General features: G+C 43.7%; 1 protein-coding gene across 1 annotated transcript in view; it reads right to left on the bottom strand.

The window, feature by feature from the left end:
• The window catches only part of CHP1 (calcineurin like EF-hand protein 1), a 43,542-nt gene that overhangs the window by 20,752 nt on the left and 2,361 nt on the right, over positions 1–20,429 (bottom strand). Inside the window, exons 2-3 of the mRNA XM_053595896.1 lie at positions 9,921–9,993; positions 545–625 (exon numbers count right to left, since the gene is read on the bottom strand). Coding sequence (XP_053451871.1) covers positions 545–625; positions 9,921–9,993 — 154 coding nt within the window. The remainder of the gene's footprint in view (positions 1–544; positions 626–9,920; positions 9,994–20,429) is intronic.

The raw sequence follows: 20,429 nt of genomic DNA, 5'->3' as shown, positions 1-20,429 counted from the left end.
GCACTCTACCGAGGGCAGTAAAGTGAGACTCTGTCTCTACAAAAAAAATAAAAATAAAATAAAAATCTAGTTTTACATCAGTGGTAAACAGGTAAAAGACAGAGTTATGCTGGACATAGTGGCTCACAACAGTAATCCTAACACTTTGGGAGCCCCAGGTGGGAGGATCGCATGGGCCCAGGAGTTTGAGGTTGCAGTGAACTATGATGATGCCACTGCTCTCTGGCCTAGGTGACAGAGGGAAACCCTATCTCAAAAACAAAAACAACAAATAAAAAGAATATGCGGAGAAAGGCAAAAAAAACAATTTTTAAGAAAGGAAATAGAAAAATAAAGACAATTTTGAAGATAGGGTTACATATCTATTTGAAATTTAAAACAGAGAGGAGAATACAATTGAAGAGATATGACCAAATTAAAGATGTCCAATATAATCAGGGAGATCACAGTCTGAAATGACCCAACCAATGTCATCATTTCAGATTAGCAATTAATTTAGGCCGAGACAGTCTCACGAATGAAGTACATCAATTGACTGACTCACCCTTCTGGAAAGAAGGCATTAATGATACGGTCCCCCAGTGGGTTGATGGCAAGTTCTGGAATCCTCTGGAAATCTTCCCGGCTGCCAAGAGAATCACCTTGAGTTACAAACCATTGACCCTTAGCATGAACTCCTTCAGTCTAAATGAGGGTACAACCTTGCAAGAATATTATCTCCTGGAATTTACTTCTAGGCAAATTATACCAAATAAACTGCAAAGAATAGCACTTTAATAGCTGCCAAGTGTTTTCTTGTACCAACTCAGAAACAGAAGAAGCCAAATTTGAGTATTCCACCTTTCAGTGGATTCAGCACACAATAAACCAACTGATAAGCAAACACTAAGCTGTCCCTTAGTAAATGATTCCTTGAACATTACCATTTTGTACTTAGTTATTAAGTTTGGAGACTGAATAGCAAATGGAAAGTATCAAACACTATAGAACTTAAATATGCAGGCAAAATATTAAGAGCGGTCTCCATACTCTGTTAAAAAATCTAACAGTGGGCTTGGCGTCTGTGGCTCAAGCGGCTAAGGCGCCAGCCACATACACCTGAGCTGGTGGGTTCAAATCCAGGCCGGACCCACCAAACGGACGACAGCTGCAACCAAAAAATAGCCGGGTGTTGTGGCGGGCACCTATAGTCCCAGCTACTTGGGAGGTGGAGGCAGGAGAATCGCTTGAGCCCAGGAGTTGGAGGTTGCTGTGAGTTGTGATGTCACGGCACTCTACCCAGGGCAACAGCTTGAGGCTCTGTCTCAAAAAAAAAAAAAAAAAAAAATCTAACAGTGGACCAGAGATAGTAACTCACGCCTGTATTCCCAGCACTTGGGAGGCTGAGGCTGGTGGATTGCCTGAGCTCACAGGTTTGAGACCAACCTTAGCCTGAGCGAGACCTGGTCTCTAGAAACAGCCTACATTGTAGTGGGTGCCTACAGTCCCAGCTACTCGGGAGGCTGAAGCAAGAGAATGGCTTAAGCCCAACAGTTTAAGATTGCTGAGTTATAATTTTTTTTTTGTAGAGACAGAGTCTCACTTTACCGCCTTCGAGTTATGACACCACAGCATTCTACCAAGGGTGACAAAGTCAGACTTTGTCTCAAAAAAAAAAAGAAAAGAAAAGAAAAGAAAAAGAAACTCTAACTGAGCCTGATCAAGAGCTAGACTAAAACAGAAAAACTAGCCAGGCGTTGTGGTGGGCACCTGTAGTCCTAGCTACCTGGGAGGCTGAAACAAGAGAATCACTTGAGCCAAAGAGTTTGAGGTTGCGGGCGGCGCCTGTGGCTCAAGGAGTAGGGCGCTGGTCCCATATGCCGGAGGTGGCGGGTTCAAACCCAGCCCCGGCCAAAAAAATCACACACAAAAAAAAGAGTTTGAGGTTACTGTGAGCTGTGACGCCATGGCATTCTACCCAGGTGACTGAGACTGTGTCTCAAAAAACATAAAAGAACAAACAACAACAACAAAATTCTAAAGGACCTATGAAATGCGAGGAATTCTTAGCCAATATTTATATTCAGGGAAAGAATGTGAGAACCCACTGATTTCTATATTTCTTGGTTCTGTCTCTGGCTTTTTCTCCATCCACTTCTACACTAGAATTGTGGAGGCAATGGACAACGTGACAAAGAGCAGTCATCCTCGTGTAATTTAGGTGAGATTATGTTGAAGCAAATGTTAGTTATACCATTCACTGCACATATATCATGTGCTGCTGTTTATATACATTATTTCATTTCTTCAAGCCAGTGTTTTATCTGTATCCTTTTAGAGCTAAGGAAATTGAGAGTCAGTAAGATGAAGTAACTTGTCCAGTGCCACACCACTACTAAGTAGCAGAACTGTGATGTAAATCTAGGTCTGTAAGTCAAAGTATGTATTCTCTTTAAAAACCACATTTCTGGTGGGCACGGTGGCTCACACCTATAATCCTAGCACTCTGAGAGACCAAGGTGGGAAGATCACTTGAGCTCAGGAGTTTGAGACCATCCTAAGCAAGAGGGAGACCCTGTCCCTACTAAAAATAGAAAATTCAGCCAGGTGTTGTAGTAGGCACCTATAATCCCAGCTACTCCGGAGGCTGAAACGAGAATGGTTAAAGCCCAGGTGTTTGAGGTTGCTATGAGCTATGCTGATGCCATGGCACTCTAGCCTGGGCAACAGAGTGAGATTCTATCTCAAGAAAAAGAAAAGAGAGGGGCAGCGCCTATGGCTCAGTGAGTAGGGCACTGGCCCCATATACCGAGGGTGGTGGGTTCAAACCCAGCCCCAGCCAAACTGCCACAAAAAAATAGCCGGGCATTGTGGTGGGTACCTGTAGTCCCAGGTACTCGGGAGGCTGAGGCAAGAGAATCGCCTAAGCCCAAGAGCTGGAGGTTGCTGTGAACTGTGACGTCACGGCACTCTACCGAGGGTGACAAAATGAGACTCTGTCTCTAAAGAAAAAGAAAAAGGAAAGAGGGTTTGTATCCCACCAGAGTCACCAAAAAAAACAAAAAACAAACCAAAAAATATATATACACTTACATAAACTTAAACTTATCTGATTCCTGGCATCTAGAAGTTTGCTGACACAAGAAGTATAACACATTCCTTCACTTTATGCTAAATGCTAATTAAGATGGAAGAAATAGAGATCATGAAATGGTCCTATTTTAACCCAAGAGTCTTCATACTCTATTCCTATTATGGTTTAACATTTACATGTTGCTTAATTAATTCAACAAGCTCATCTCCCCCACATCTGCTGACACAAAAGCTAACTTAGTGGACTGAGCATAAAGCTCTTCAAGAATAACTCTGGCCAGGCACAGTGGCTCACGTCTATAACCCTAGCACTTTGGGAGGCTGAGGTGACAGGATCACTTGAGGCCAGGAGTTTGAGACCAACCTGAGCAACATAACAAGACCCTGTCTCTATAAAAATAGAAAAATTAGCAAGGCATGGTGGTTCTGTGCCAGTAGCCCCAGACACTCAAAAGGCTGAGGTAAAAGGATCACTTGAGCCCAGGAGTCTGAGGTTGCTGTCAGCTAGGCTGATGCCATGGCATTCTACATGGGCAACAGAGTTAGACTCTGAATCAGAAAAAAAAAAGGAATAACTCTGGATTTGGTTTTCCTTGATTCATTTAGGGTAGTAATTTTTATATCAAAATGAACCAGAAAAAGCCAGTCATGAAATAATTAAATTGCTTAAGATGGTAAGATAAAAAAAATTACTGAGGTCCTGATTATTTAATTCAACAAATATGTGCTAGACTTTTATTACATAATTTGTTCTATAACACAAAGTCCATATTATCACCAAAATGTGGTCCTCTTGATGGAGGTTAAGAAACAATACTTCCTTTTAAAAGAAGACCACGAAAATAAATAAATAAATAAATAAATAAAAGAAGACTAAGGCTGATGTGAATTGTATGGCCACATACTTCAGTTTAATGTCTAACAAGCTTAAGTAATTTTAGCTGAGAAGAGGCACAGTTTAAATACAAGGCAAATCTTGTATCAAGTTATAGGTGCACAAGCTAGCCTGAACTCTTTTCAACTCACTAAGGGGATCTAGACATGGACTTCCAATCTTAATAAGGATCTAAATCCTGTCTTTTGATACTATTTAACTCCAGTCTTAGAATTTAGACTGCATACACAGTGTGGTTCCAGTCACCAGAGCAAGGGAATACTGCTAAATGTAAACAAATAAAAATCAGAGTATAAAAAAATAGTTTGTCAACTGTTAAACAATATACACATTATTAGTTGTTCAAAAGTAGAATATAAATCATGCAACGCAGTTTCTCTAAACTTAGCTTTTCAAATTTGCCTATCAACACGAACCTAATAGAGAAAAATAAATACTCCAAAGTGTCCCAAAAACCACAAGTACAAGATCCATTTGAAATGCAGATTTGTATACACTCATTAAAAAACATACTGATATCATAGTCTGCCTTATAGTCTATCCAGGAAAATCTTGTTTAATGTTTTTTGAGGAAAAGATATTAATAATAATAAGTGGCTGGGTGTGGTGGCTCACACCTATAACCCTAGCACTTGGGAAGCTGAGGCAGGTGGACTGCCTGAACTCACAGGTTCGAGACCAACATAAGCAAGAGTGAGACCTCATCTCTAAAAAAAAAAAAATAGCCAGGCATTGTGGCGGGCGCCTGTAGTCCCAGCTACTCAGGAGACTGAGGCAAGAGAATTGCTGAAGCCCAAGAGTTTCAGGTTGCTGTGAGCTGTGACTCCATGGCACTCTACCAAGGATGACAAAGTGAGACTCTGTCTCAAACAATAACAACAACAACAATAAAAAAAAAAAATGAAAAAAAAAAATGATAGTAGGCAAGTCTGAGTACAGAACCATGTATAGGGCATTCTCGGTGGCCAAAATTTCCCAATGAGGAATCGTTTTCTAGACATTCAAGGGCATGGGGATGCTCTGAAAAAAGAGTCTGAGAAATTCTTAGCAACCAGAAATGCCATCCCTTTATACCAGCGGTTCTCAACCTATGGGTTGCGACACCCCTTTGTAACAATGAAAATATATCCTGCATATCAGATATTTACATTACAATTCATAACAGTAGCAAAATTACAGTTATGAAGTAACAATGAAAATAATTTTATTGTTGGGGGTCACCACAACATGAGGAACTGTATTAAAGGGTCATGGCATTTGGAGGCATTGGAAGGTAGAGAACCACTGCTCTATATATGATCTCCTTCATTGTGCAAAATCCTTCTGTTGTTTGGAGATACTGCTTCACAGGTACCTTCTATTTCAGATACCCAGAAGTTGATGTTTTAGATGACTCATACATAGATTATTTAAGTAGTGTAAAAGAGGTTAGTCATACGGTACAAGATATTTATTAACAGAGAAATAACAATTTCCATTAACTAAAGCCTTTAATCAATATATTAATAATGTTATTGTTTTTATGATAAAGTTTTTTCATACATTTGACAATAAAAGTCAAAACCAGTCTGCTAGTTGTTTATTTTAGGGCTCTAAGGCTAGGCTGGCATCCGTAAGGTTGCATTCTGACTTTCAAGTGAGAGAGGTGGTGGGCACACACACACGTTTACCTCTTCTCATTCTTCTAAAACACCAAAATGTCACCAAAAAATGTACATAAGGGCTCGGCGCCCAGAGCTCAGCGGTTAGGGCACCAGCCGCATCTACTGAGGCAGACGGGTTTGAAGCTGGCCTGGGCCTGCTAAATGACAATGACAACCGCAACAAAAAAATAGCTGGGTGTTGTGGTTGACACCTGTAGTCCCAGCTACTCGGGAGGCTGAGGCAAGAGAATCGCCTAAGCCCAAGAGTTTGAGGTTGTTGTGAGATATGACACCCTAGCACTCTACCAAGGGCAACACAGTGAGACTCTATCGCAAAAAAAAAAATGTAGCCGGGCGTGGTGGCTCACCCCTGTAATCCTAGCACTCTGGGAGGCTGAGGCAGATGGATTATGTGAGCTCAAGAGTTTGAGACCAGCCTGAGCAAAAGCGAGACCCCGTTTCTACTAAAAGAAAAAAACTGAGGCAAGAGGATGGCTTGAGCCTAGGAGTTGGAGGTTGCTGTGAACTACAACGCCATGGCACTCTACCCAGGGCAATAGCTTGAGACTCTGTCTCAAAAAAAAAAAAAAGTACATAGGAGAATATATTCACAATAAAAAACAATCAGGGTGGAAGAAGTTTTTTTTTTTTTTTTTTGAGACAGAGTCCACTTTGTCACCCTTGGTAGAGTGCCATGGTGTCACAGATCACAGCAACCTCAAACTCCTGGGTTGAAGCGATTCTCTTGCCTCAGCCTCCTAAGTAGCTGGAACATTAGGCCCCAGCCACAGCTCCTGGCTATTTTTAGATACAAGGCCTCGCTCTGGCTCAGGCTGGTCTCAAACCTGTGAGCTCAGGCAATCCACCTGCCTTGGCCTCCCATGTGCTGGGATTACAGGTGTAAGCCACTGCGTCTGGCTGAGTGGAAGAAGTTGACAAAATCTAGAATTCAGAAAGTAGATGTACGTGAAGTAACAAGTAAACTGGAGTAGAAGTTCCACATACAGGCCATAGTAGAATTGAGAGCCATTTTGCCCTACAGAATCTCATGAAGAAAGACAGAGTTGGCAGGTAAGGGAAGCGGTATTCAAAGTAATTAATTAAATTAGTTTTTTTCTTTTCTTTTATTCCCTCGCCCCCATAAATAAGGCCTCACTCTGTCATTCAGGCTGGGGTGCAGTGGCAAGATCATAGTGCACTATAACTAACTCCAGTGCTAATGGGATGTTCCTACCTCAGACTCCCAAGCAGCTGGGAGTACAGGTGTATGTCACCATGCCTGCCCTAGAAGACCTTTTAAATAAGGACCTGTGCTGGGCATGGTGGCTCAAGCCTGTAATTCTAGCACTCTGGGTAGCTCAGGTGGGTAGATTGCCTGAACTCAGGAGTTTAAGACCAGCCTGAGAAAGAGTGAGACCCTGTATCTTTAAAAAAAAAAAAAAAAAAAATAGCCAGGCATTGTGGCAGGCACCTTTAGCCCCAGCTACTTAGGAGGCTGAAGCAAGAGGATCACTTGAGCCCAAGAGTTTGAGGTTGCTGTGAGCTATGATGCCATAGCACTCTACCAAGGTTAACAAAGTAAGACTGTACCACTGCACTCCAGCATAAGCAACAGAGTGAGACCTGTCTATAAAAACAAAAAAGGAAGAAAGGAAGGAAGGAGGGGAGAGAAGGAGGAAGAAAGGAAGGGTGCCAGCTGTCCACTGTTTCTAGCACCCTTCCCAAGATTACAAAACCGGGTGGTGCCTGTGACTCAGTGGGTAGGGCATCCCATATACCGAGGATGGTGGGTTCAAACCCGGCCTTGGCCAAACTAACAAAAAATAGGTGGGCATTGTGGCGGGTGGCTGTAGTCCCAGCTACTCGGGAGAGGCAAGAGAATCATCTAAGCCCAAGAGCTGGAGGTTGCTGTGAGCTATGACACCACGGCACTCTACCATGGGCTATAAAGTGAGACTCTGTCTCAAAAAAAAAAAAAAAGATTACAAAACCATTTGTCCTAAGGATAAAATGCTGGCCAGACACTTTGGGAGCCTAAGCCAACAGTATCTCTCTCTCTCTCTCCCTCTTTTTTTTTTTTTGAGATAGAGTCTCAAGCTGTTGTCCTGGGTAGAGTGCCATGGCATTATAGCTCACAGTAACCTCCAACTCTGAGGCTTAAGTGATTCTCTTGCCTCAGCCTCCCAAGTAGCTGGGACTACAGGTGCCCACCACAATGCCCATCTATTTTTCTGTTGCATTTGTCATTGTTGCTTTAGCTGGCCCGGGTTGGATTCGAGCACACTAGCCTCGGTGCACGTGGCTGGTGCCCTACTCACTGAGCTACGGGCGCCACCCCAACAGGATCTCTTGAGGCCAAGAGTCTGAAGTTGCAATGAGCTACGATGATGCCACTGCACTCTACCTGGAGTGACAGACAGAGATTCTGTCTAAAAAAAGAAAGAGAAAAAACTGCTATGGAAAGAAACTGAAAGTTTTACCTGGGCAGAGATTCAACCAAGTGTGGGAGGATGGCTCCCTAGTAACACTAATGAGGAGCAAGTAAACACTAAGAATGATTCTAGTAAGTGATCCAATAGACTTTTGGTACATTTTTGCATCTACAAAACAAAATAAGCTATTATGATAGAGTACAGGTCAGAGAACAAGAAGAGTCCTTAGAAATTAAAAATAATAGGCTGGGCGTGGTGGCTCACGCCTATAATCCCAGTACTTTGGGAGGTTGAAGCAGGTGGATTACCTGAGCTCACAGGTTCAAGACCAGCCTGAGCCAGTGAGATCTCATCTCTAAAAATAGCCAGGCATTGTGGCAGTACCTGTAGTTCCAGTTGCTTGGAAGGCTGAGACAGGAGAATTGTTTGAGACCAGGAGTTTGAGTTGCTATGAGCTATGACACCACAGCATTCTATGAAGGGTGACAAAGTAAGACTGTCTCCAAAAAAAAAAAAAAAAAATAATAATAATAATAATAATGGAAGGTGAAGCACAGTGACTCATTCATGCCTATAATCCTAGCACTCTGACAGGCCAAGGACAATGGATTGCTTGAGGTCAGGAGTTTGAGACCAGCCTGAGCAAGAGTAAGACTCTGTCTCTACTAAAAATAGAAAAATTAGCTGGATGTGGTAGTGCATGCCTATTGTCCAAGCTACTCAGGAGGCTAAGGCAGGAAGATTGTTTGAGCTAGAGTGCTCATAGCTCACCAAAACCTCAAGGTTTTGGTGAGCTATGAGCACTCTAGCCTGAGCGACATAGTAAAACTCTGTCTCAAAGCAAAATACATAACACAAAAAATGTCTCCAGACATTTTGCCCCTTGGTGGCAAAGGCAAAATGGTCCTCAGATGAGAACTACTGCTTTAGACTAGAATACCGAACATCTTGACTAACATTAATTTATATAAGGTGATGTCCCCTATGGTTATGGATTGGGTTAGGAAATGAAGAGGAAAGAAGACAGAGGAACTTCCAACACCTTGGATTGCTGGGATTGCCATAGATCAACTTCATAAAAATCAATGTTCAGAAAAGGCAAGCAGAGCTGGGAGCAGTGGCTCACGCCTATAATCCTAGCATTCTGGGAAGCCAAGGCAGGTGGATTGCCTAAGGTCAGGAGTTTGAGACCAGCCTGAGCCAGAGCAAGATCTCATCTATAAAAATAGCTGGGTGTTGTGGCAGGTGCCTACAGTCCCAGCTACCTGGGAGGTTGAGGCAAGAGAATCACTTGAGCCCAAGAGTTTGAGGTTGCTGTGAGTAGGATGCCTCAGCACTCTCCCAGGGGCAACAAAAATGAGACTGTCTAGAAAAAAAAAAAAAACAGAGAGACAAAAGAAAATGCAAGCAGAGAGCTGAAAGCTGAAATCTCAAAAGTACATTCTTAAGACCAGAATAATGGCTGCTTAAGCTAAAGGAAGTTGGAATAAAGCAATAAGCAGCTGGTGATAAATTAAATGGTACTTTTCTGCTGATTTAATTCCCTTGTGAATCAATATATGATGCTCAAGACCAGTGAAGAAATGACCCTTGCATTTTTTTTTTGTAGAGACAGAGTCTCACTTTATCATCCTCAGTAGAATGCCATGGTGTTACACAGCTCACAGCAACCTCCAACACCTGGGCTTAGGTGATTCTCTTGCCTCAGCCTCCCAAGTAGCTGGGACTACAGGCGCCCACCACAACGCCCGGCTAGACCCTTGCACTCTGAATGCAGGATGTCTATCATGTGTGCTCTTTGGATAAAGGCAGATATGCTCAGATGTTGCCAGGGAGTTTCTAGATTCTGTGAGGAAAATAAAGAAAGGAACTGCCTACCTGAGAGTCCCATTCTCTCCTTTGTCCAGGCTGGTGAATCGGCTGTAGAGGCGAGTGATCTGACTGTGGGAAACTGAAGAGCACAGAATTAGTCCCAGCTGGGAAAGTAGCCCTCACTTGAACTGAACCCATTCCCTACTGTCAGTGCTTCAAAGTGAGAAAGCTGGGGAAATTCAGAAACTCTAAAGTTACCTGTAAATAGGAGTTGGTGGCCAGCCCAGACAACATAGCAAGAACCCCATCTTTACAAAAAATAAAAAAATTAGCCAGGTGTGGTGATATGCTGGTAGTCTTAGTTACTCGGAAGCCTGAGACAGGAAGATTGTTTTAGGCTAGAATTTCAAAGTTGCAGTCAGCTCTGATCACACCACTGCACTCTAGCCTAGATGACACAGTGAGACCCCATCTCCAAAAAAAATAATAAATAAGGCTAGGCATGGTGGCTCATGCCTGTAATCCTTGAGGTGGGTGGATTGCCTGAGCTCACAGGTTCAAGCAGCCTGAGCTAGAGCGAGATCCATCTCTAAGAATAGCCGGGTGTTGTGGTGGGCACCTGTAGTCCCAGCTACTTAGGGGGCTGAGGCAAGAGAATCACTTGAGCCCAAGAGTTGGAGGTTGCTGTGAGCTGTGACGCCATAGCACTCTACCGAGGGCAACATAGTGAGACTCAAAAAACAAAAATTAATTGGGCTTGGTGGTGAACTCCTGCCAGGAGACTCTGTCTCAAAAAAAGCCCCAATAGGGCAGAGCTTGTGGCTCAAGGGGTAGGGCGCCGGTCCCATACGCCGGAGGTGGTGGGTTCAAACCCAGCCCCGGCCAAAAAAAAAAAAAAAAGCCCCAATAATTAATAATAAATTGTCTTTAGAGGTCAATACAGAAAGTTTAAAAGCTAAAGAATGAAAAGGGTTAGAAAATTAAACAGCAATCAAAATTGAATCTCAGGTCCAGGTGTACTGGCTGACCAGGTGTGGTAGCTTACGCCTGTAAATCCTAGCACTCTGGGAGGCCAAGGTAGATGGATCACTTGAGCTCAGGAGTTTGAGATCTGCCCAAGCAAGAGTAAGACCCCATCTCTACTAAAAAAAAAAAAAAAAAAAGAAAAAAGAAAAAAACTGAGGCAAGAGGATCACTTGAGCCCAAGAGTTTAGGTTGACGGGAGCTAGGACACCATAGTACTCTACTGAGGGCGAAAAGGTGAGACTTTGTCTCAAAAATAAATAAATAAATAAATAAATAAATAAATAAATCCTAGCACTTTGGGAGGCCAAGCAGGAGCATCACTTGAGGCCATGAATTCAAGATCAGCCTGAGTGATACCCGCCTATCTCCACAAAAATTAGCTGGGCATGGCTCAGCACCTGTACCATAGTGGTTATGGTGCCAGCCACAAACACCTAGTTGGCAGGTTCGAACCCAGCCCAGGCCAACTAAAACAACAATGACAACTGCAACAAAAAATAGCCAGGCGTTGTGATGGGCGCCTGTAGTCCCAGCTCCTTGGGAGGCTGAGACAAGAGAATTACTTAAGCCCAAGAGTTTGAGGTTGCTGTGAGTGTGATGCCATAGCACTCTATCCAGGGCGACCTAGTGGGACTCGCTAAAAAAGAAGGGTGGCACCTGTGGCTCAGTGGGTAGGGCACCAGCCCCATATACCAAGGGCGGCGGGTTCAAACCTGGCTCCAGCCAAACTGCAACAAAAAATAGCCAGGCGTGTGGCGGGCGCCTATAGTCCCAGCTACTTAGGAGGCTGAGGCAAGAGAATCGCCTAAGCCCAGGAGCTGGAGGTTGCTGTGAGCCCTGTGACGCAATGGCACTCTACCAAGGGTGATAAAGTGAGACTCTGTCTCTACAAAAAAAAAAAAAAAAAATTAGCTGGGCATGGGTCAGCGCCTGTAGCTCTGTGGCTAGGGCGCCAGCCACATACACCAAAGTTGGCAGGTTCAAACCCAGCCCAGGCCACCTAAAACAACAATGACAACTGCAACAAAAAATAGCCAGGCATTGTGGCGGGCACCTGTTGTCCCAGCTAGCTGGGAGGCTGAGGCAAGAAAATCGCTTAAGCCCAAGAGTGGGGTTGCTGTGAGCCGTGATGCCACACACTCTACCAAGGCCAACACAGTGAAACTGTCTCAAAAAAAAAAAAAATTAGCTGGGCTTGGTGGTAAACTCATATAGTCCCAGCTAGTAGGCAGGCTAAAGTAGGAGAATTGCTTGAGACCAGGAATTTGAAGTTGCTATGAGCTATAATGATGCCACTGTAGTCTAGTCAGGGAGACAAAGCAAGATCCTGTCTCAAAAAAAAACAAAAAAAACCTGCATTTCAAGAATGAAGTCTATGGCTCAGTGCCCATGCTCAGTGGTTAGGGAGCCAGCCACATACACCAGGTCTGGTGGGTTTGAACCCAGCCTGGGCCTGCTAAACAACAAAAAAACTAGCTGGCATTGTGGTGGGTGCCTGTAGTCCCAGCTATTTGGGAGACTGAGGCAAGAGAATCACCTAAGCCCAAGAACTGGAGATTACTGTGAGCTGTTTCACCAGGACATTCTACCAAGGGTGACAAAGTGAGACTCTGTCTCTAAAAAAATAAAAATAAAAGAATCACCATAGTCTTGGATCAATGGGGTTTTTGTGATTGCATGAACACCCCTGAGTTCCCAAGAAAAACGAACTGCCTCCAAGGAAGCAAATTGGAGAAATCTGTAAAATAGTCATTCTATCATTAGATGACACCTGCCAGAAAACTATTTTGTTCCTCATTTTGGATTAACATCATAAATTCAGGCACAAGGTGAGAATTAAATGAGGTAATAACTGCAGTTACACAATAAAACTTTGAAAATGCAAAAAGGCATTTCTGGGGAATAGTTTGGTCCATTGGCAGACTGGAGGTAAGAGAAAAAAAATCACAGGAGAAAAGACAACAGCCAAAAAGGGTGTAACAAGTGTGGACTTTGTCCTAGGCTGTACCTTTAGAGCTTTAAAAGGGTGGCTAATAGTTCTGATAGTTGTCCTCCTCCCTCAGCTCATGGAACAAAAATTAACTTCAGTATTGGGAACAATGGAATAGAGTAAACAGGGGCAAGCAGGAAGTGAGTGACCCAGACCTGGGATGAGAGGACACACTAGGTGTGGCTGTGAATTCTTCAGCATTAGGTTTCACCCTCAAAGCTGGGCTCTGTTCTACACTAGTGTTCTAAGATGAGCAGAAAGCAAGAGAAGGGAGCAAAATCATTGCCATCCAGGTTAGAGGCAGCAGGGGTCCAGTCACCACTCAGGAAGCAGCTGTTGAACAGTTCACTGTAAAGGGTACACACTGTTGTGCATCAGGAAGTCAGATTCTGATTCCATTCATAGCACCAGAGCTTACCGGTGAGGGGTAAGTGAATGGGGCTGTGGGGTAACTAACCAAGTCATTGAAAGGAAAGTGGTGGCAAAGTGCCCAGCATATGTATGACAAGCACTCCAGGTTAGCTATCATCATCATCTTTACGTCAGGTGCCAGAAGGCACAGTTTTATTACTGCACTAATTACTCTCCATTTCCCTCTAGACTCTGCCAGTTATAACCATTGAAGAACTTGACCAGACTCTTCTGGCTCTAGCCTCAGACTTGGAAGGCTACTCTTATATACTAAAGTTCACTTTAATTTAGCAAAAATTAAGATGTTAAAGAATTACTAAATTTCAGTAATCCTAGCACTCTGGGAGGGCAAGCAGACAGCTTTCTTGAGGACAGGATTTTGAGACTAGCCTGAACAAGAGTGAGACCCCATCTCTACTAAAAAATAGAAAAATTAGCCAGGTGTTGTGGAGGGCACCTGTAGTCCCAGCTACTCAGGAGGCTGAGACAGGAGGATTTCTTGAACTCAGGAGTTTGAGGTTGCTGTGAGCTAGGTTGAAACCATGACACTCTACCCTAGGCAACAGAGTGAGACTGTCTCAAACAAACAAAAAATTCTAAGTTTCCCCACCAATTTGCTGGAAAAAAAGAAAAATTTGTTCACATCCAACACGGCTATTTTCATCTCTTCATATAAGATCTAATTTCTGGCTGGGCATGGTGCTGGGCAAGGTGCTAATAATCCCAGTACTCTGGGAGGCTGAGACGGGTGGATTGCTTGAGCTCAGCAGTTCAAGACCAGCCTAGGCAACAGAGAGAGAGACCCTGTTTCTAAAAATAGGCATTGTGGTGAACGTCTGTAATCCCAGCTACTCAGGAGGCTGAGGTAAGAGGATTGCTCAAGTCCAAGAGTTTGAGGTTGCTGTGAGCTATGATGTCACAGCACTCTACCCAGGGCAATAGAGTTAGACTGTCCCCCCCCAAAAAAAATTCCATCACTTGTATACTTTATATATACAATTCATAATTTTTCTATATTGCTTTGGAGTCCTTTTTAATAACTATAATATTTAATCTACTGGATCTCTTTCTAGTATTAAATATCTTATATTACTTTTTTTTTTTTCCTGAGACAGAGTCTCAAGCTGTTGCCCTGGATAGAGTGCTGTGGTGTCAGAGGTCACAACAACCTCAAACTCTCAGCTTAAGTTACTCTCTTGCCTCAGCCTCCCAAGTAGCTTGGACTACAGGCACCTGCCACAATGCCTGGCTATTTTTCTGTTGCAGTTGTCATTGTTGCTTTTGATGACCCAGGCTGGGTTCGAACCCGCCAGCGTTTCTGTATGTGGCTGGCACCCTACCCACTGAGCTACGGGCTCCGCCTTTATATTACTTTTCTTTTTTTTGTAGAGACAGAGTTTCACTTTATCATCCTTGGTAGAGTGCCGTGGCATCACACAGCTCACAGTAACCTCCAACTCCTGGGCTTAGGCGATTCTCCTGCCTCAGCCTCCCGAGTAGCTGGGACTACAGGCACCCGCCACAACGCCCGGCTATTTTTTTGTTGCAGTTTGGCCAGGGACGGGTTTGAACCTGTCACCCTCGGTATATGGGGCCGGCGCCCTGCTCATTGAGCCACAGGCACCGCCCCTATATTACTTTTCTTTAAGAAGAAAAACAGTGTCTGGGTGAAGTGGCTAATACCTATAATCCTACCACTCTGGGAGGCCAAGGCAGGGGTGGGGGTGGGGGATTTCCTGAGCTCATGGGTTCCAGATCAGCCTGAGCCAGAGTGAGACCTTGTCTTTAAAAAAACAGCTAGGTGTTGTGGTGGGTGCCTATAGTTCCAGCTACTTGGGAGACTGAGGCAAGACAATCGCTTGAGCTAAAGTTGCCGTGAGCTGTGACACCACAGCAATCTATCTGGGGCAACAAAGTGAGACTCTGTCTCAAAATTTAGAAAAAGACTGTATTAACCTTCCTGACTATAAGTATTTCTATCATCACTGCATTGTGCTGAGAGGAAGGTATTTCAGAGACATGCCAAGCAGCATGGAAAAATGACAGAGCGAAAAGTAAAAAATAAAAGGGGAAGGGCGGCGCCTATGGCTCAGTGAGTGGGGCGCCGGCCCCATATACTGAAGGTGGGAGGTTCAAACCCAGCCCCAGCCAAACTGAAACAAAATAATAGCCGGGCATTGTGGCAGGCACCTGTAGTCCCAGCTACTTGGGAAGCTGAGGCAAGAGAATTGCCTAAGCCCAAGTGCTGTGACGCCACTATATCATGGGTGATAAAGTGAGACTCCGTCTGTAAATAAAATAAAATAAAATAAAAACCTAAAAGGGGAAAAGAAAAAAGTTATTGGGCAGCGCCTGTGGCTCAATGAGTAGGGCACCAGCCCCATATACTGAGGGTGGCGGGTTTGAACCGGGTTCCGGCCAAACTGCAACAACAACAACAAAAAAAAAAAAAATAGAAAAGCAAAGAAAAAAAGAAAAAGAAAAAAGTTATTTGTGCTTGCCCTTATCCTAAATCTTAATGCAAAAGAACAGACTGATAACCTATGCAAAGCATAAAAGTGCAGCCAAAGGTGGCTCTAGATAAAAGATTTTAGGTCAGGTCCAGCAGCTCCAGACAGCAATGCCAGCACTTTGGTAGGCTGAGGTAAGAGAATTACTTGAGCCTAAGAGTGTGAGGCTGCAGTGAGATATGGTCTGGCACTGTACTCCAAGCTTGAATGAGAGAGAGAGATCCTGAGACAGAGTCTTAATTATGTCGCCCTCAGTAGAGTGCCGTAGCATCACAGCTCACAGCAACCTCAAACTCTTGGGCTTAAGCGAGTCTCTTGCCTTAGCCTCCCAAGTAGCTGGGCCACCACAATGCCTGGCTATTTTTTGGTTGTAGTTGTCATTGTTGTTTGGCAGGCCCTGGCTGGGTTCGAACACACCACCCTTGGTGCATGTGGTTAGTGCCCTAGCCGCTGAGCTACAGGTACCAAGCCTCTAAAAAGTTTTTTTAAAATAAAAAGATAAGAGGCTGGGCGGGGTGGCTCACGCCTGTAATACTAGCACTCTGGAAGGCTGAGGCAGGTGGATAGCTTGAGCTCATGTGTTCAAAACCAGCCTGAGCAAACAGCGAGACCCCATCTCTACCGCTTTAGCCCAACAGTTGGAGGTTGCTGCGAGGTATGATGCCACGGTACTCTACCCAGGGCGACAGCTTGAGGCTCTGTCTCAAAAAAAAAAAGATAAAAGATTTTAGAGCCAGGCATGATGGCTAATGCCTATAATTCCAGCACTCTGGGAGGCCGAGGCAGGTGGATTTCCTGAGCTCACGAGTTCCAGACCAGCATGAACCAGAGTGAAACCCCGCCTCTAAAAATAACTGGATCATGTGGCAGGCACGTGTAGTCCCAGCTACTTGGGAGGCTGAGGCGAGAGAATCACTTGAACCCAGGAGTCTGAGGTTGCTGTGAGCTATGATGTCACAGAACTCTACCTAGGGTGACAAAGTGAGACTCTGTGTCAAAAATAAAAAATAAAAAAGATGAGATTTTGAAGTTGGTTAGGCCTGGTGGCTCATGTCTGTAATCCTAGCACTCTGAGAGGCCAAGGCAGGTGGATCGTTTCAACTCAAGAGTTCCAGACTAGCCTGAGCAAAAGCAAGACTCCATCTCTACTAAAAATAGAAAAATGAGCCAGGCATTGTAACAAGCACCTGTACACCCAACTATTTGGGAGGCTGGAGCAGGAGGATTGCTCGAACTCAGGAGTTTGAGGTTGCTGTGACTAGGGTTAGGCCGCGGCACTGTAGCCTGGGCAACAGAATGAGACTCTGTCTCAAAAACAAATAGGGTGAGGTGGAGCACGCCTATAATCCTAGCACTCTGGGAGGATGAGGAGGGTGGACTGCTTGAGCGCATGAGTTCAAGACCAGCCTGAGCAAAATCAAGACCTTGTCTCTACCAAAAATAGAAAAACTGAGGCAAGAGGATCGCTTGAGCCCAAGTTGGAAGTTATTGTGAGCTATGCTATGGCACTTTACCAAGGGCAACAAAGTAAGACTATATCTCAAAAAAAAAAAAAAATCAACAAATATATACATACATACACACATAAATACATAAAGCTTATATCTTTGCAGCTGCTGTTGGGGTCAGTTATTTTCTTTTTTTTTTTTTTTTTTGAGACGGAACCTCAAGCTGTCGCCCTGGTTAGAGTGCTGTGGCATCACAGTTCACAGCAACCTCCAACTCCTGGGCTCAAGCGATTCTCCTGCCTCAGCCTTCCAAGTAGCTGGGACTATAGGCACCTGCCACAACGCTTGGCTATTTTTTGGTTGCAACCATCACTGTTGTTTGGCGGGCCCTGGCTGGCTTCAAACCCACCAGTTCAGGTGTATGTGGCTGGTGCCTTAGTGGCTTGAGGTTGCTGTGAGCTGTGATGCCAGGGCGATAGCTTGAGACTCTGTCTCAAAAAAAAAAAAAAAAGAAAAATCACCTAAATCAAAACAAGCTAAAGGTATTAGTTATCCGTGCATTTCCATTTCAATAGGAGGAAGACAGTAGGGTCTTCGGTAGTGACAGAAACTTCAGGCACTGTAGCATGGCAGATGAGGCCCTTAAAAGGTTCCTACACTGGAGGCAGTAGCAGGTTACAGTTGCACTTCCGCTTATATACTGGCCCTGGAAATTGTTCTCAAGCAATTACCTTTGCCAGCCTTGAACTTTGGTGGAACTCTAGAGAAACCCACATTTCTTCTATCATCACTACACTCTTTCAAACAAATCCTCATCAACCTGTACAAGTTACTTCCTAAACCTGTTGAACATGCTCCACATACCACATGATATACACCAGAAAGTACAGACTAAAATAAATGAATCTGCATTCATTATTGCTTTGTTGGTATAAATTCTTTCTCATAAATAAGGTTTTAAGTAATTCACAGCCAGCTTATTGCTACACTTAAGTAAACTAAGGATGGGGATTCCAAAAATTTCCAAGACATTTTCATCTTTTATTCAAATGAACTTTAATTTATGAACATGTATTAGTGTGAAAGAAGGTAATAGAAAAATACAATATAGCAAATGTCTGACTTATGCCAACACGAAGTGTTCCTTGGATGATGTCTTCTAAATTGCTAAGAATAATCCTAATTTCTACTCCTTTAGAAGTTTTATTTCCTAAGACTTGGCAAAATGTCTGTACACGATTCCTAATCCAATGCCTACTGAAAATAGAAAATGTGAAAATTAAAAATGTATAAAATGCTGTCACCTCCCCCAATTATACAGCCTTACACGCAGTTTTTATAACCAGCATATGGGCCAGGAGTGGTGGCTCACATCTTTAATACTAGCACTCTGGGAGACTGAGGAGGGTGGATTGCTTGAGCTCACAAGTTAGAGACCAGCCTGAGCAAAAGCAAGACCCCATCACTACTAAAAATAGAAAAACTGAGCCAAGAGGATCACTTGAGCCCAAGATTGGAGGTTGCTGTGAGTTATGACACCACAGCACTCTACCCAGGGCAACAGCTTGAGACTCTGTCTCCAGAAAAAAAAAAAAAAAAAAAATATATATATATATATACACACATACATACATACATATAACTACCCTGTTTCCCCGAAAATAAGACATCCTTCGAAAATAAGACCTACTTACAGGAAAGATAAGACGTCCCCTGAAAATAAGACCTAGCGCATCTTTGGGAGCACACCTTAAAATAAGACACTGTCTTATTTTTTAAAATAAGACACTGTCTTATTTTCGGGAAAACAGGGTAGCACATGCAAGTGGTATTTTTCCAATACATGATTGTTATCTGTGGTTTAAGATAATACACACACATTTATTATACCACATACCATTCTAATTTACATAAGTTATCTCATTTAATTGTTAAAAGAACCCTATATTGGGCGGCGCCTGTGGCTCAGTGGGTAGGGTGCTGGCCCCATATACCGAGGGTGGCAGGTTCAAACCCGGCCCTGGCCAAACTGCAACAAAAAAATAGCCAGGTGTTGTGGAGGGCACCTGTAGTCCCAGCTACTTAGAAGGCTGAGGCAAGAGCATAGCCTAAGCCCAGGAGTTGGAGGTTGCTGTGAGCTGTGATGCCACAGCACTCTATTGAGGGCAAAATAGTGAGACTCTGTCTCTAAAAAAAAAAAAAAATAATGTTGAAATATAATCAGTAATGCCAATGCAAAGCTTTCTTTTTGAGGCACAGTCTCACTTTGTTGCCCTTGGTAGAGTGCCCTGAGGTCATAGCTCACAGTAACCTCAAACTCTTGAACTCAAGCAATCCTCTTACCTCAGCCTCCCAAATAACTGGGACTACAAGCACCTGCCACAACACTCAGCTATTTTTGGAAAATGGGTCTCACTCTTGCTCAGGCTGGTCTCAAACTCCAGAGCTCAGGAATCCACCCACCTCGGCCTCCAGAAAATGCAAAGCTTTTGTATTGAATATAAAGTCAGTTTTCCTCAATTATACTACATTTTCTTCCTGGCAAAAGGAGTAACAAAATGCTTTATACTTGTTTTTAATGTGTTTCTTTTTTTTTTTTTTTAATGTGTTTCTGATTGATAGTTTCCCAATTGTTCTTTTCTTTTCTTTTTTTTTTTTTGTAGAGACAGTCTTACTTTATCGCCCTCGGTAGAGTGCCATGGCATCACACAGCTCACAGCAACTTCCAATTCCTGGGCTTAGGCGATTCTCTTGCCTCAGTCTCCCGAGTAGCTGGGACTACAGGTGCCCGCCACAATGCCTGGCTATTTTTTTGTTGCAGTTTGGCAGGGGCTGGGTTGGAACCTACCACCCTCCGTATACGGGGCCGGATCCCTACCCACTGAACCACAGGCACCGCCCTTCCCAGTTGTTCTTCATGGAACAAGAAGCATTGAAAATAGGACAAATTCCACCTCTCTACTCCACCCTCCAGGTGTGTGTTGTTTTATTCTTCAAAGTCTTTTGAATCATACTAAAATTACTGCTTTAAGAAATACTTCGATGATTGGATAAACTGATGGTTCAACTCTCAGAGCAGAGGAATGACTTTGTAGCAGGCTTTAGGGAGATCACTCCTAGAAGCCACCCCAAATACCCTGGGTCAATTTATCCAAATCTAATCCCTTCATGCATGCACCAAAGCCCAATT

The sequence above is a fragment of the Nycticebus coucang genome, chromosome 6 (assembly GCF_027406575.1).
Source record: "Nycticebus coucang isolate mNycCou1 chromosome 6, mNycCou1.pri, whole genome shotgun sequence".
Lineage (NCBI taxonomy): Eukaryota > Metazoa > Chordata > Mammalia > Primates > Lorisidae > Nycticebus > Nycticebus coucang.
The sequence above is the reverse complement of the archived record's forward strand: the minus strand, read 5'-3'. Positions and strand labels throughout refer to the sequence as shown.